The 16474-nt window shown below is 35.5% G+C and overlaps 1 protein-coding gene across 1 annotated transcript; it reads left to right on the top strand.

Moving 5' to 3' along the window:
- Positions 1 to 14675: 14675 nt before the first annotated feature.
- Positions 14676 to 15255, top strand: LOC120121230 (histone H3.2). The gene has a single exon (XM_039140646.1). It carries the CDS (start codon positions 14738 to 14740, stop codon positions 15146 to 15148), a length of 411 nt encoding a protein of 136 aa, XP_038996577.1. The 5' UTR covers positions 14676 to 14737; the 3' UTR covers positions 15149 to 15255.
- Positions 15256 to 16474: the final 1219 nt, after the last annotated feature.

Here is a 16474-nt window from a genome sequence, read left to right as displayed (position 1 = left end):
AAAATTGTGAAATTGAAAAAAAAAAGTTAAATATATAAATTTAAATGCATATATATAATTTTTAAAATTATATAGACTTTCTTGAGATTTTAAGTTTTTATAGTAACATTTTGGGTAAACTACGCAAATGGTCACTAATGTTTGGATAAGTGTTCATTTTCACCATTGATGTTTTAAAAGTCACAAATCAGTCACTAACATTTTTGTTTGTTACAAGATGGTCACTCGACATTAACAGTAGTTACTGTGGGTGACAGAAAGATGATGTGACACGTTAACTGCTGATTTGGCGTTGTTTGACCATTTTTTTTAACCTACCCATTATTTTTGGATGAATTAAGCTTTCATTCCAACCTTAAAAAACTCAATACAAAGGTCCTCCTACCCAAATCAAAACTGCACAAACTAGCCATGCACACCTAAACCAGGGGAAAGCAAAAAAAAGTCCCTGCAAAAAAATAAACAAAACTTAAACCACCATATACAATCAAAACTATCAATGGCCTAAGTTGTAACACCCTAATCCAGCTCGACCCGAAGATCCATGGATTACAATGTTACACGGGACTACAGAAATAGTGACCTAAATTTTTTTCTTTTAAAACTACTTATGAATTTTAGAAAGTTAATCATCCATGATATAATATAAAAACATAATAAAATATAGGTTTACAATTTATGGGGATCTCCCAAAAAGCATCCACAAAATAATACAAATAGTGAGTTTCAAAAAGAGTTACGACTGAATACATAAAAATATCTATAATAATTCATGCCCTCTCAAGATGTACTCTGAAAGGTATCTGGAAATCTAATCTACTGCATTGGAATATCTTATGACAATAACTCCCCACAATTTGCCCCTAAGAACCTACGCATGGAAACACAATCTGAACGTTGAGCTTATAAGCTCAGTGTCTCGCTGAAAACTGTACTATACTATATGCATTAACTATATGGAATTACAAGTGGCACAGGTCTGAACATGCTAAATATTGTACTACTAATATGTGGCTGGCATCATGGTGTGGCTGAGAGATTCTGAATCTCGAAGCTCACGTATCCCTTTAACACTGCTGAAGCATCATTGGGTACTACTGGGTGAGATCTGGAATTCTTTCTCGAAAACATACACCCACCGACTTACTCCGTCGAGTATTAGGGCATATGGTGCCCAGTCGGGTGCTAAAATGGCGTGGCACTGACTTGGATCCACTGACTGTCGTATTTATGCTAAAAGGAACTCAGGTGTCCTGATTATTTCTCGAGCATCAAACAGGGCTATTTTTTATGTAAACCTAGTTATATTTTATTTCTACTGTTCTGATATTAATTATTGTTCTCGCTTAAAGTCTTATTTGATGATATACTGAAGTGTTGGGCTACCTTGATTCTAATTCCTTTAAAAATTGGCCTTTTTGTCCAAAACATACTGAAAGTATCGATACTAGCCCAAGAGTATCGATACTCTTGCAAAAGTTTCGATGCTTTATATAAGTATCGATACTTTTAAGCATTATGAACTGCCTAGTTATGATACTTTATGGGAGTATCAAAACTATGACCCAAAGTATCGATACTCTTTCAAGAGTATCGATACTCTTGCCCATAAACTCACGAGTTTTCCTAAGAATAAGAACAATTTTCGATATTATCCCCCTAGTATCGAAACTCAACCTGCAGAGAGCATAAAATAGGTGCAAAAACTCATATTCTTCTTTTCCAAAGAACTTAGTGAGGTCCACAAACATTATTAATGTTTTATGTACATACAAAGGAGCATAAATAGCGCTTTAAACATATTTATAACTCTTAAACATGATATCTACCATGGGAATGCTTCAAGCTCATGCAACCTACTATATTTCATCTAAATGAATTACACATGGTATAGTTGAGTCAAGAGTGAGTTACCTTGATGTTAAACTACTGAAAAACCCAATGTTCGACTAAGGGTGAGTTACTCTTTCCCTTAAGCTTTGGAGCTCTCTCCAATATCTCTCACTAGACAAACATCAAGGGATAAATTACTAGCTGAAAAATGGTTAAGAAGGTAATAAGAACACTTCCAAAATCTATAGATTACTGAAAACGAGCTGAAATCTTGAAAACTCTTAAACCCCACAAAAACTCGTTCTTGGATCCCATGGTGAAAAAATGAAGTTGAGGGCTCAATGAAAGCTCTAGAGATGTTGAATCTATTCCTTACCTTGGTGTTGTAGAACTAGGGTTGTAAGGCCACCAAGTTACCTCATTTAACTAGATTACTTAAAGGAAGAAGAATAAGAGAAAGGGCGGGAGCTTGGAAGAAGATAAAGAAAATGAAGAAAAAAGAGGGTTGGCTGCAGACGTTGATATTACCAAATTTTAATGGAAATCAAATTTAATTTTGAACAATAGTATAATTACTTCCTTGGTCCCCCTAATTCTGAATGCAGATTAAACATGCCCTTTTACTCCCTATTGGGCTTACCTCAAGCCCAAATCCTCTTTAATTTGGGTCAAAACCTCTTACAAGTTAAAAATTAACCCAAGGTCTATCTTGGGTTAGTCCAAAACTTCTAACCCAGGATTCGGATCGTTACACAAGCAACACAAAGCATTTTGCTAGCAGAACCCACCAGTTTTAACTCTCATTTCATTTATTCTACCTTTTTCTTCTCATTTCATTTTATGCTCTCTTATTCGTGGACTTCTTTACAACTCTATTGGTCTTTGAAAATTCCATCAACAAAGGTAACTTAATCCCTTACCCTCTCTAGATTCTATTTTATGGGTTTGTTTAGATTCTTCTTGGGTATGATCCGATTAGTTTGATGTCGAAAAACAAGAAGAAAAAAGAAAGTGAAATAATGTTATATGAACTGTTGAACTTTATTGATGGGATTGGGTTAGCTTGCAATGGCGAAAGAATCATCGTTTTCATGACCAACCTTGTCGAGAAGCTTGATCTGGCATTGATCCGGAGAGAAAAAATGGATAAACACATAGAGATGTCGTATTGTAGGTTTGAAGCATTCAAGGTGTTGGTGAATAACTACCTGGACATTGACGGGATTGGGTCAGCTTGCAATGGCGAAAGAATCATCGTTTACATGACCAACCTTGTCGATAATCTTAATCCGGCTTTGATCTGGAGAGGAAAAATAGATAAACACATAGAGGTGTTGTATTGTAGGTTTGAAGCATTCAAGGTGTTGGCGAATAACTAACTTGGACATTGATTATCATCCGATTTTTGAAGAAATTGAGAGATTATTTGAAAAGATGGGTATGACATCGATCGATGTTGCTGAGAACTTGATGTTGAAATTGGATGACAATGAAGAAGATGAAGCTTGTTTGAAGTGTTTGATTGAAGCACTTAAGGCTAGTAAAGAGGAAACAATGCAGAAAACAGAGGAAGGGTCTCATTTAAAGGCATAAGAAGAATAAGAAGAAAAACAAAAGAAAAAAAGCAGAAAATGAACAATTTGTTGAAAAGGTTGTAAAATAAAATGCAAAATCAGCCAAAGATGGTTTGACTGAAAAAGAAAAATATGGGGTTGGGTTGAAGAAGAAGAAGGGTTGATCAAAATAGTTTAATATGGTCAAATAATATTAAAAAATCAGCAGTTAATGTACTATATCAGCTTTTCATCACCCACAGTAATAACTGTTAACGTCAAGTGATCATTTGTAATAAACGATAACATTAGTGATTGATTTATGACTTTTCAAACATCAATGGTGAAAACAAATACTTACCCAAATATTAGGGACCATTTAATATTAGTGACCATTTGCGAAGTTTACTCTAATGTTTTTCAAGACACTCCACGTCATCTGAACATAGAGGAATGACAGTGGACCAACGATGATAACATTTTGGAACTTTTAGGGACAATGTGAAACAAACCTTTCTTTAGGGATCAATTTTAGATGAACGAACAACTTTGTAGGTATAATGAGCATTTAACCCTTAATAATATAATTACACTTGTTAATGTAGCTTTATCTTAATGATAAGATTGATACATAAATAATTTTTAAATTTTAAGTTTAAGCCTTGTATTGTGTAAACCACACGTGAATTCTATCCACGTTTCATTATGATATAATTCTGAATATATTTAAATTATTTATTTAACAATATGCTATACTTATTAATTTTTATTATAATTATTTAAATTATATTGATTAAAATTGATATATATAATATAATATTACAAAGAAAGAAAAAATCAAAGGTTCTTGTAATTTTGAAAAAATCAATGTGGTATTTGTATTTTTTTCTCAACGCGACTCTCCAACTCAAAAAATAAATTCAATGTAACCATTTGATCAACATTTTTTGTCAATGAATGATACAATGTCGGTGTGTCAATTCACAGTGATGACATGACAACTTACTGTGCTGACGTGACAATTCATCTGTCATATTTGAGTTACTAATTTAACTCATCTGTTATGTTATCCGTCACGTTATCAACAATCATGCATTATCACGTTAGTATTGTGGACTGTCACGTCAATACTATAACATCCAATGATGAAAAAGCGATAGTCAAAGAATTATATTGGGTTTATTTTATAAGTTAAAGGGCTACATTGAACAAAAAAATTAATAAGAAAGTGATTAATTTTTTAAAATTACATGGACCATTGAAAATTTTTACCCATTAAAAATTTAAAACAGTTATTATTTTGACGGTGAAAACAATATATATTTATATATTGTGAAAACTAAATTACCCCTACCATGGGGTTAGCTTTTCCTCCATCACTCTCGCAGCCACTCCTTTGTTCTTTTATCTACAGAAAATCCAAACGTTATTTTCACTTTTTTAAATATTTTTCTTTCATATGTTTTAATTAATTACATAAAACAATGTTGACCGTGAAATAAAAATCCATGACTATCGGATGACTGAGATGGATGACCGATTCAACGTGGCAAAGATCTCCGCCGTAGCTGGGGACAGCTGGTAGGACGACGTGGCAAAACGTGGGCTTTGCAAACCGCGGACACGTGGATGTGCATTTCAATGAGGTGTAGATTAGATATTTCCCATTTTGTTTTCTTGGTCCGTGTCTGGAACGTGATTGGTTAGGAGTCAAAAATTGCATTACTACAAAGGTATCCGATGGAGCATGTGCTTTGTCGGAATGTTCTCGCGGGTGTTCCTGGCCGCCCACTCTGCAAATTTCGCTGCTAATTTAGGTTTAATGATACTGTCAATCTTTCTTAATGATAAGATGTTATTTGTTGAATGTAAATTTCACTTTTTATTTTTTTAATTCTGCTATTATTCAGGTTTTAATTAGGTGAAACTAGTAGACAAAACGGTCAGAAAGGGAAACGAGTAGAGAATTTGTAGTTTACTTAACTTTGGACTATCCAAATTGCATTACTAATAGACAAATTTGTAGTCTTGTGGAGAGAGAACTTTAGGTCATGGCAATAATTTGGGGGGGGGGTGGGGGTCTTGAAAGTAAAACAAAACAAAATAATTCCAAGCCCAAAGCCTGGATAGTGGATAAATTGTCAACACTTTACTTTCTTATCATTCTAAATAGTATGTAAAACCGGTTGGATAAATTGTCAACACTTTACTTTCTTGTCATTCTAAATAGTATCTAAAACCGGTTGGATAAATTGTCAACAGGGCGGATGCAATTTGTTTCTTAGATATTAAATGCATACTCATTATTTTAGATAATTTATTAAACATAGTTTAATATATTAAGGAAAGAAAAAAAATAAATAGTTTGCATACTCATTTTGTTGAAAAAAGAGTACTCAAATTTTTGAATTCTTACTTTTTCTTTAAATTTTTGTATCCGCAATTAATTGTTAACGATTTACGTTCTAATCATTGTAAATAGTATTTATTGAAAAATTTATATTCATTCGATACATTACTTAATTATTGTCGATGGAATCCAAGACTTTGAATAAAAAACAAAGTTTTGATCATAAAAACACTTAAGTATTTTTAAGGAAAAGCTCTTTAATAATTATTTAAATAAGCTTTTACAATATTTTAACTTTAAAAAACCCTTATTATTTAATGTATTGTCACGGGCCATGATATTTGGGTATGGGACATTGGTGCAAGTGTCTGCTAAAAAGGTTCTATGCAGAATGTGGCTTGCCAAGACCACCAGACTTGGCCCGTTACTTGGAGAATGATATGGAGCTCATTCACATTGGTCGTACAGAAAAGGAAAGTGGCATCATATCCGAAGATGATAACAGAGCTCAGTAAATATGGAAAGAGACAACAAATCAAGAAGATATCGTGGGGGAATCTTACCATATCCAGTGTGAACACCTATCTGAGGAAATAATCCTACTAATGGATGTAATTAGATAGGATTGGGTTTTCTTGATTTAGGGGATCTTGAATTATTGGGAAGATCTTAGCCATTGATGTAAATCGATCTAGGCCATTGATTGAGAGGGAGCTCGACTATAAATAGAGAACCTCCCTTCCTCATTTGTAACCATTCAATCATATCATTCCATTCATTTCTTGAGATAGTAATAAAGCTCTAAGGCATTTACTCTAGTTTTTTTTATTTGTTCTTTATTCTCTTGGTGTTTATTGCCTTTCTTGGTGGCTAGGAGTAACCACGTTTGTGATTGCACTTCCACACCATAGTCAAACCTTAGTGGCTTGGAGTAGTCACGTTGATGTTAAAGCTTCCGCATCCTAGAAGCCTTGAGGGCTTGGTTCCAATCTTGGTGAGTTTGCATGCTCACTAGGCTTGGGTAAGTCTTACTTAGTCGTAGAGAAGACCCAGAAGTGTCAAGAAGCGTCTAAGGTCGCACCTCCAGTCAGACCTTAACTCTGATATTGTGACAATTTGGGCTTCAAGGTTTTGAGAGCGTGACAAGTGGTATCAGAGCGAGTCGTTCTGTGTAGAAAATGATTATTTCGTACATGTTTGGTGGAAGTGATAAATCGGGTAAGTTAAGTTTACTTACTATTCAATCAATTTGCTTTTATAGTTAAGTTGGCAAGGATTTGCGCTCGAGCTAGTCAGGGGTGATTGAACTAGTTTGTTGTAAAGGAGTAAGAAATATGGAATAAGAGAAAAGGACTTTCCGCACACAAAGGCAAAGAAAGCCATAGTGGGAAACGAGAAGAGAGTTTGATGAGCTCGATTACATCGTATGTATCCAAGCATGGGGATGCCATGATGAGTTTACAACCCTTGGTGCGACAAAATCACACCAAGAGGTGCTAGATATCGAGGTAGAGAGGCTCAAAGGTGGAGCTCAAGGCATGTTCGAGTGAGACAATGCGTTCACTCATGAAGACGATGAGAGACTTGATGGGGAACAAGAAGAGGGACTAACAATAGATGAGAGATGGGCTTATTTGCTGGAAGGTTTTGTTTTCCACGCGAAGAGACTCATCAAGTTGGAAGAGATCTCAACTTTGTGGAAAATGAGGTCATAAGACTTGAAAAGCTGAGGAAGAGGCCAAGGAGACCTAGGGTGTTGTGGAGTTCCACCTTGATAAATTGGAGTTCATGGAGGATATGTTCAAGGATGAGACACACCGAGTTCTCAATGAGTTAGAGATGGTTCGAGGGAGTAATGCCCATAAAGTCGAGGTGATGGCTTTGAAAAACAAGGTGGATGAGCTCAAAAGGGAGCTGTTCATATGCAAGGGAGCAACGAGTGAATGAGGTGTGCTCAAGACCTTCTTGGAGGGACTCAGACTAGGGGTGATGTTCGAGGGAGAACAAGGTGATGCCAGAGACTTTCAGAGGCCATAGTTGTAGCCGGAAAGCTGACCGAGCTTGCGAGAGACAAGCTAACAAGCGTTATATCATCCAGGCCCATGCCCAGGGATAGTGACAATAGTGGAGGAGACCGAGAAGAGGTACAACAGAGAGATAGTAAAGGAAGCTCTTCAAATGGCCAAGGTGATTCATCGATTGTTCGTAGTCAAAGAAAACCATTGGGAAAGAGTGGCAAGGCTAAGTCTGGTGGGAAGAAGAAGGCGAGCAAGGAAAATTTAAAGTGATACTTCTGTGATGGTCCTCATTTGATTAGAGGATGTCTCGAAAAGAGTCGCCTTACTGCCATCGTCAGAGGAATGGACAAGCCAGAAGGAGGAGGAGCAAGACTTGGTGCAATTGTGAGTGTCAATGCTGTCAAGAAAGGAAATGGTGTAACTGCAAGTGAGAAAATAATCAAGCTAAGAAGGGGAATTGGATCGATTACGAGTGTTAATACGACCAAGCCAAGAGAAAGATAAGGTTTGACCGTAGATGTTAAGGTAGCCAAACCCGAAAAGAGACCCGACGTGGTTGTAGATGTTAATGTCGCCAGGCCAGAAAGTGGTACGACTACAAGTTCCAAAGTAGTCAATCTATAATCGAAACGTGACGAGACTGCAGGTGTCAAAGAAGTCAAGCACGGAAATAGACTCTGTGCAATAGCGAAAGATAAAGCCATCAAGTTAAGGGTGCAGAGTGAGCAAGTTTGCTCACAGTATGCCAGGATAGAGGTGTGGTTCAAGTTAAGACATCTCAGGGATAAAAGGACATTTAAAGAGTATGTAAGCCGATTCAGAAAGCTTATGCTCAAAGTCCTGAGTTTGACTGACGAATATTGGTTATTCACCTTCATGTTTGGATTGAAGCCATGGGTGAAGAAAGTGTTGGAGCGAAGGGAAGTCAAGGAGTTGTCTAAAGCCTTCACAACCGCCGGGTCCATCAGGGAATTTAGAGTCGAGAAGAACAAGAATTTCAAGGCAAAGCTGAAAGCCAAGGGTAGTGGAAAGGGAATTCGTGATAAAGGTAAGTCAAAGGATGATAAATGTAGTTCCTCGAATGGCAGTGAAAATCCACTCAATGATGAACCAGATAGTGAGTCTGGGGAAGATCTGTGCAGACTTGGCACAAGTACAAATATCAAAGATGTTAAGCCAAGGTTAAGAGTTGAGCAAACAAAGGGTCGTCAACTTAAGATGCCAGAGGTGTTACAAGAATTCCCGAGGGAAGTCGATTAATCCAAGGTGATGGATGTGCCCAGGATAAAGTTATCCAGAGAAGATGATGCACCCATGATCGAAAAGGCGTTGAGACTTGGCTCAATAAGGTTTGTTTCTGCCAATGAGAGTTTGAGCCAAGTACAAGAAGGGTTTTTCATGGCCAAGGTGCTTGCAGAAGATGTTCAAGTGAAGAACAATCCTTCAGAGACTAGTAGACAAAAGTCGAAGGGGGCCAAGATGTTGAGGGACAAGGCAATCATGGAGAAACTACCCATTTGCAAGGTGGGAAGTGAGCTCCAACATTCATGTTAGAATAGATGAGGTAAGAAGGGGCATCAAACTTTACCATGAGAAAGTGTTGAAGCATGGTGACGCAAGAGCTCCAATGAGGTGGGTTCGATACGAGGGGTGTCAGACTTCATGAAGAAGAATGCTGTCACATTTTTAAGTAAATGACACGAAATCATATGGGAAGGTACATCTCAACATAATTCCAATGTTCTTTTGAGTTTGATTTGTTGTCTTTAGTGAGCGTAAAACGAGTAAGACCTAACCTTTAGCGCGAATGAAACAAAGTTTGGAGGGGTCCAAGATTTTTTTGTAGGATCATGAGGGTCCAAGATGAGACAAATCAAGACTTGTAGGAAAGGGTTCCTATATTAGAGATGTACTTATGACACATGTTACCCTATTTCATTACTTGGCGGCAAGGGCCAAAGCAATCACAACCTTTATTAGGAGGCCTAATCCTTATAGGGGAGGACGTGAGCAAGTGGAGGCATCGAAAGGCAACCAAGTTGATGTGACGTATGACATAAGGCAAGCAATTCATCTAGGAGGACTGCAACAAGCAAAGTTCATATGAGAAGTGTCCAAGGTGATGTTTCTCAGGATCATCGAGTGGATCGACAAGTGAGTCGCTAGGTTCGGTGGGGGAGAATGTCATGATCCATGATACTTGGGTCCGGGACATTGGTGCAAGTGTATGCTAAAGTGGTTCTATGTAGAATGTTGGCTTGCCAAGGCCACCAGACTTGGCCCATCACTTGGAGAATACTGTGGAGCCCATTCACATTGGTCGTACAAAATCTTCTAAATAAAAAGAATAATCTTCGAAATCATATGAGTTAGAGTTTACCTGAGAATCTTCCCTGGTGGCCATCAAGCACAGATTCACTACTTCTTGTTCCTCTTTATTTGATGATTCATCATCATTACTCCAAGTAGCCACGTGCACCTTGTGCTTCTTCTTGGATTGATCCTTTTTCTTTAGTTACGAGCAATCGTATTTGACATGCCCGAGCTTTTTGCATTCATAGCAAATGATCGGTTCATTTTTGACGCCTTCATTTCTTTTGAATTTTCTTCCTCTGTTGGGCTTCATTAATTTTATGAACCTTTTGGCAAATAATGACATCTCTTCATTATCATCATCATCATTAGAATCACTCTCGACTTTTATGGATTTGAGAGTAACTCCAATGTTCTTATTCTTCTCCGTCTCCTTTTTTGTCTCGTCATTCTTCTCGAGGTCTACCTCATCTTGAATCATCATTTCATGAGTGAGGAGAGAACCAATTAACTCATCGAGAGTTAAAGACTTTAAGTTTTTAGCTTCGATGATCGTCGTCTTCTTCGATTGCCAAGCTTTAGGAAGAGAATATATTGACTTCCTCACAAGCTTCACATTTGGAATGATCTCTCCATATGATTTGAGACCATTGGAAATCACATAAAATCTATCCGTCATAGCTTTGATATCTTCATCCGGTTTCATACTGAAATTTTCATAGTTATGAGTTAGAAGACTAATTTTAGATTCTTTGACTTTGTCTGTGCCTTCATGAGTGACTTATAGTTTATCCCATATTTCCTTGGCGGTTGTACAAGATGAAACTCTCTTCTTCACTCCACAATCTTGAATGAGTGGATGGAATGATGTATCCGTCTTACACGATATTCCATGCTCCTAAGTCATTTGCTTGAATGAAGTACCTCATTCTATTCTTCCAATAAGCATAATTAGCTCCACTGAAGAAATGAGGCTTGTTGACGAGCATTGAATCAAGAACAAAATCGAAGTTTGAAGTGGAGGTCATAGATGACTTAAATATCGATATAACACTTCCCGAATCGACTCAAGAGGTGGTTAAACCTTCAAATGAGTGTAGCTTTGATATCAATTATTGAGTTAATCGATCGACGAATCGGCCAAGAGGGGGTGAATTGGCAACAAAAATTTCGGTGGAAGCTTTTGTAGAAAATTAAAAAAGATTGCACAGCGATTTAGAGTGGTTCAACTTCTCAACTAAGGATTTTCCAAAAATTCACTAATTTGTCTTTCTTTTGAGGATAAAGAGTAACCTTACAACTCCCTCAAGAATTATACCCCAAATTCTTGAGAACACTCTCTACCAAAGAGAAGAATACAAATTTCGTAAACTTACAGAAAAACCTCTAAGGCAAGATGTTTGCACAATTCTAGAACAAAGAAAGAACACTCAAGAATGAATACAATTGAGAACAAATGGTGTTCTTGAAAGAAAAAAGAATATTGAATGAAAATATGCTTGAAAATGCTCAAACGATAAGTTCAAGGCTTTCTCTTTGATTCTCTTTCAATTATTGTTTCTGTTATTGATCAATGGCTCATCAGCTTGTTTAAATACACCTTGGACCACTTATAAACGTTGGGGATCATTGGTGAAGTGAATAGAGTCGTTATGGTGTAATTATCATTTAAAATTTTGTTGGGAGCGTGGGTGTATCGATACACTATCTAGGTGTATCAGTACACTCAGTGTAAAATTCAAATATTTCGATTGTTGGTTGACTTAGTGTATCAGTACATCCCAAGTATATCGGTACACTAATTACATTCGATGTTTCTCAGAGCCAGGAGTGTATCGATACATAGGTTGTGTATCGGTACACTAATTACATTCGATATAGGAGGTGTATAGATACATCAAAAAGTGTATCAGTGCCTAAATTACATTCGATGTTGGGGGTCGATACATCCAAGAGTGTATCGTTACCTCAATTTGTAAAAATCATTTTTAGCCCGATTATGGTTCGAAATACTTTGTAAAAATTGTTTCAAAAATATTTTAAGACTAAAACACAATTTTACACCTAAGTAAGGATTAAAATTGATATTTGAAAACTTGGAGTAATATTTTTTATATTCGAATAATTTACTCAAATATTAATTTTGAAATCGAATATAAAATCTTAAAAATTCAATAGGACTTTATTTGTTATATCGAAACATCAAAATGTTTTCAACATAATAATACAATCAAAACATTGAAAATAGACTCATCATAAGTCTTATTTCCATAAAACACCATATACCATATAATATGCACTCACCTTAGCCTCACTAGTCCAATGAACTCCTATAACTCTTTATCTCTCTCTTGATCAATCTTAACTTGTCGATTGTTCCGAAACTTGCTTATGTTCGATATCTACATAATAATACGATCCATATGAATATCAGAATTTGAATTACTCTAAAAGATTCTTACTAATATAAACTAAACAAAGCACTAATTTCCAATTTTTAACTTGAGTAATATCGGCACTACAAGTACAATATCGATACTTCTATGCTGATAGTATTGATACCATCCCACGGTATCGATACAAAATTATGGGTTCTGGAATTTTATTCTAAAAATGATACCGATACTACCACTTCGGTATCGATACCTCATGAAGAATTTGTCAACATTTGCCTTATGGTATCGATATTGTTCATGCAGTATCGATACATGCACAATATTATCACCTATTACTGCTTTATAGTATCGGTACTACTCATCCAGTATCGATACCATCAACCCAGAATATACTCCTACAACCCAAAAATTACCAACACTTCACCTAAACTCCACTTTTAGATTTTTTTTTCATGCCATTAAACTCAATTATACTCACTTTAACCATCTTTTGTCAGTATAACACATCGTCATCTTCAATATCTCACCATAATTCTTTAAACTAAGAATCTTACTAAACTTTCAACATGTTTTAAATCCCTTTTTAACACTTTAGATTTCTTATTTCAGCTCATGACAAGTCAAATTTAACCTCAACCTTCATTTACAAACTCTTTCTCAACAATTCACGTTAAAACCCCTTATATTCAATCTCTCATAATTTGCAATTTATTTAGTTTCTACTTCTCTTTTAGCTTCCTTAAGATTTCTTAATACCCAAAGAGTCAAAACATATCATAAAATATAAGAAATAACCAATTTGAGCATTCCTTACCTTAGCCACGAAGACATGAGAAAAGAAGAAGAAACTCCAAGGCTCCAAATTTTTCTTTCCCTCTTATTATTTATTTCCACGTGGATATAAATACACCCAATTGAATTTTTAATTCATTTCTTATCAAATGACTATTATACCCTTTCATTTTTCAAACTTTTTATATTTAATCATGCTCCAATAAATTCTAATTAAATCCATGTACTTTTTGATTAATCTGAATTGACCACAAAATTTTAAAATCTTACACTTTGGTCACTAGCCTGGTTTTTGGGATGTTACATAGTCCAACCTTGGTGGCTTGGAGTAGTCACGTTGGTGTTTAAGCTTTCGCATCCTAGAAGCCTTGAGAGCTTGGTTCCAACCTTGGTGAGTTTGCATGCTCACTAGGCTTGGGTAAGGCTTACTTAATTCAGAGAAGACCAATAAGTGTCAAAAAGCGACTAAGACTGCACGTTTCGTCAGACCTTAACTATGATATTGCGACAGTTTGGGCTTGAACGTTCTGAGGGCGTAACAATATTTATAAAAAAGTCGTTAACCTTAATGAGTTGTTATTTATTTTATTATGAAACATGTTATAAATCAATATTTAAATGAATTTTTTAGTCATTAATTTTCTTAAGAATTATAAAATAATTATTAAAATTTTCATATTGTTATAAAATAATTTCTAAAATATTTTAAATAATTATTAAAATTATAACGCTTTCACATAAATAAATATTAAATATTATCATTTTAATACCATACTATCATTATTATAAGGTCACAAAACACAATACCATACCATGACCATCACTTAATAACATTTGAAGATAATTTGCTATTCTAATGAGGCGAGACATTATATTTATTAAGTAATTTTAAGAGTTTGAATTTTAATATATATGAATGAGACTAATTGGATTATAAGGATCACTCTTATAACAGATTTCTGTAAAATTCAATCTAAATAATCAATTAATAGATCCAAACCAATTGTTAAACAAGAAAAAAAGAGAGAGTGTTATGCGAAGTGTGAAGAACAACAGATGAATTCTATCTGTTCGGCTCTCTCACGGATCGCTGTCCAATCCTCATTCTCTTTACTGGATCACTGCCGTCGGTATTTAGTCAATGTACGGTATAGATTCGCTCTCATAATCCCAAAGAAAAAATGTTAGAATGGCCAAACTTCAAAGCAACGCCGCTTAAAAGAACGAATCCTATTGGTTAACTTCAATAGCACACGGATCAGTATGTCAACCACTAATCAACTGTCGATAGTCTCCCCCAATCTACGGTTCATGTTGGCCCAATTTAAAATACTCCCTTCAATTACCTTTTCCCGCTTCTCCCAAACCCTCAATATATATACCCTCCAATCTAAAAGCCACACACCACGGTAAGTAGTTTCCTTCCACAAATACTTTCGCACGATCCAAACACTTCTATTCTCTTTCTCAAGCTCTTCACAAATGGCTCGTACCAAACAAACGGCTAGGAAGTCAACCGGCGGCAAAGCTCCACGAAAGCAGCTAGCCACGAAGGCTGCTAGGAAGTCTGCTCCGGCGACTGGAGGAGTAAAGAAACCTCACCGTTTCAGACCAGGAACTGTGGCTCTGAGGGAAATCAGGAAATACCAGAAGAGCACCGAGCTCCTGATCCGAAAGCTTCCGTTCCAGAGGCTTGTGAGGGAAATCGCTCAAGATTTCAAAACCGATCTGAGGTTCCAAAGCAGCGCCGTCGCCGCTCTTCAAGAAGCTGCCGAGGCTTATCTCGTCGGACTTTTCGAAGACACTAATCTGTGTGCTATTCATGCTAAGAGAGTTACGATTATGCCTAAGGATATCCAGCTTGCTAGGAGGATTAGAGGCGAGAGAGCTTGAGTCTGTTTGATTTTCAGTCGATTGATGATTAGGGTGAGAGATCTGATTTTGTTCATTTTGATGCATTGGCATTCTCTGCTAATGATTGATGTAAATCAATGGAATATCATCCCATCGGTTTTAACTCTGCTTCTTTAAAACTGTTTCACTTATTTCTTCTAGAAACAATCGTACACTTATCTCCATTAGCCATTTATCGTCATTAATAATTTAACCCATTACTTTTAACGAGACAATGTTTATACAAGTAATGGATCAATAATCATTAATAATTTTACTGAAAAACGGTCTATTACATCTATCTCCATTACTTTTATATTCCTGTTGATGGAAATAATGTGTCATGTTGGTATTTTTACTGAAAATCATATAATAAAATATTATTTGTTAGGTACTTGTTTCCCAAATTTTACCAATCTAGAAAATTTTCTAATAAGAAGCTTTGCGAGAATGTGCCTTTGGTCGTTTTTCTCTGAGTTGGTGCCATGGTGGGAAGGCGCAGTGTAAGGTGGGTGTCTTTCATTCTTTCCTTTTCAATTATTATTCAAAAATCTTGTCAATCACCTATTGACATCCCCTAAAAATACTTTCCATTTTTTAATGGAGTTTCATCTTTTATCTATTTAATATATATTTTAAAATCTATAACAAAATTTATTTAGTCAATGATGATGAATTATATATCAAAATGGAGTTTTCATCTAAAGTATAAGTGGTGATTATAATTATGAATCACAACATCCGTAATTCTATTCCCTCTAGAGTTGATCGATCCACTACCAAAAAATATATCTGTCATCATATCTTATAATACCCAGAATTTTGGTTAGTGACCAAAATGTAAATTTTGAAATTTTAGTGGCCAAAGTAGAAAACTAGGAAAAGTTAATAGACCTAAGTGGTAATTTTTTCAAAAAGAATTTTTATTACATAAATGGATCTTGAGAGAGGGGTTTTATTGAAATCAGATTCTTGATCTGGAAATTGTGTTAAAAACTAGAAATTGTTAAAGTTTGAAAAAAATTCGGTAAATGAGACCGAATAGAAATTTTGAGAAAATTTGAAGGATGATAAATTAAGCTTAGAAATATTATTTCCACATGTTAAAATGATAGGAAATAATATGGACCAATGGATTTGAGAAATTTATTTCCATGTCCATGTTCAATTTGTACCGTTGGATGAAAAATGACAAGATTGAAATTTTGGAAAGATTTTATGGGAAAAGTTGTAAAGGGTGAAATATTTTGTTTATTTTTGACTTTGGAAATATGATAAGGTTATGTGACTTATTATTATTGTAAATATCAAGTTTCAATAATGGTA

The sequence above is a fragment of the Hibiscus syriacus genome, unplaced genomic scaffold, assembly GCF_006381635.1.
Source record: "Hibiscus syriacus cultivar Baekdansim isolate YM2019G1 unplaced genomic scaffold, ASM638163v2 tig00110365_pilon, whole genome shotgun sequence".
Lineage (NCBI taxonomy): Eukaryota > Viridiplantae > Streptophyta > Magnoliopsida > Malvales > Malvaceae > Hibiscus > Hibiscus syriacus.
This window is presented reverse-complemented; position numbering and strand designations above follow the sequence as displayed.

Coding starts and splice junctions, on each gene's coding strand:
- LOC120121230 (XM_039140646.1), top strand. CDS start 14,738: ATGGCTCGTACCAAACAAACGGCTAGGAAGTCAACCGGCGGCAAAGCT.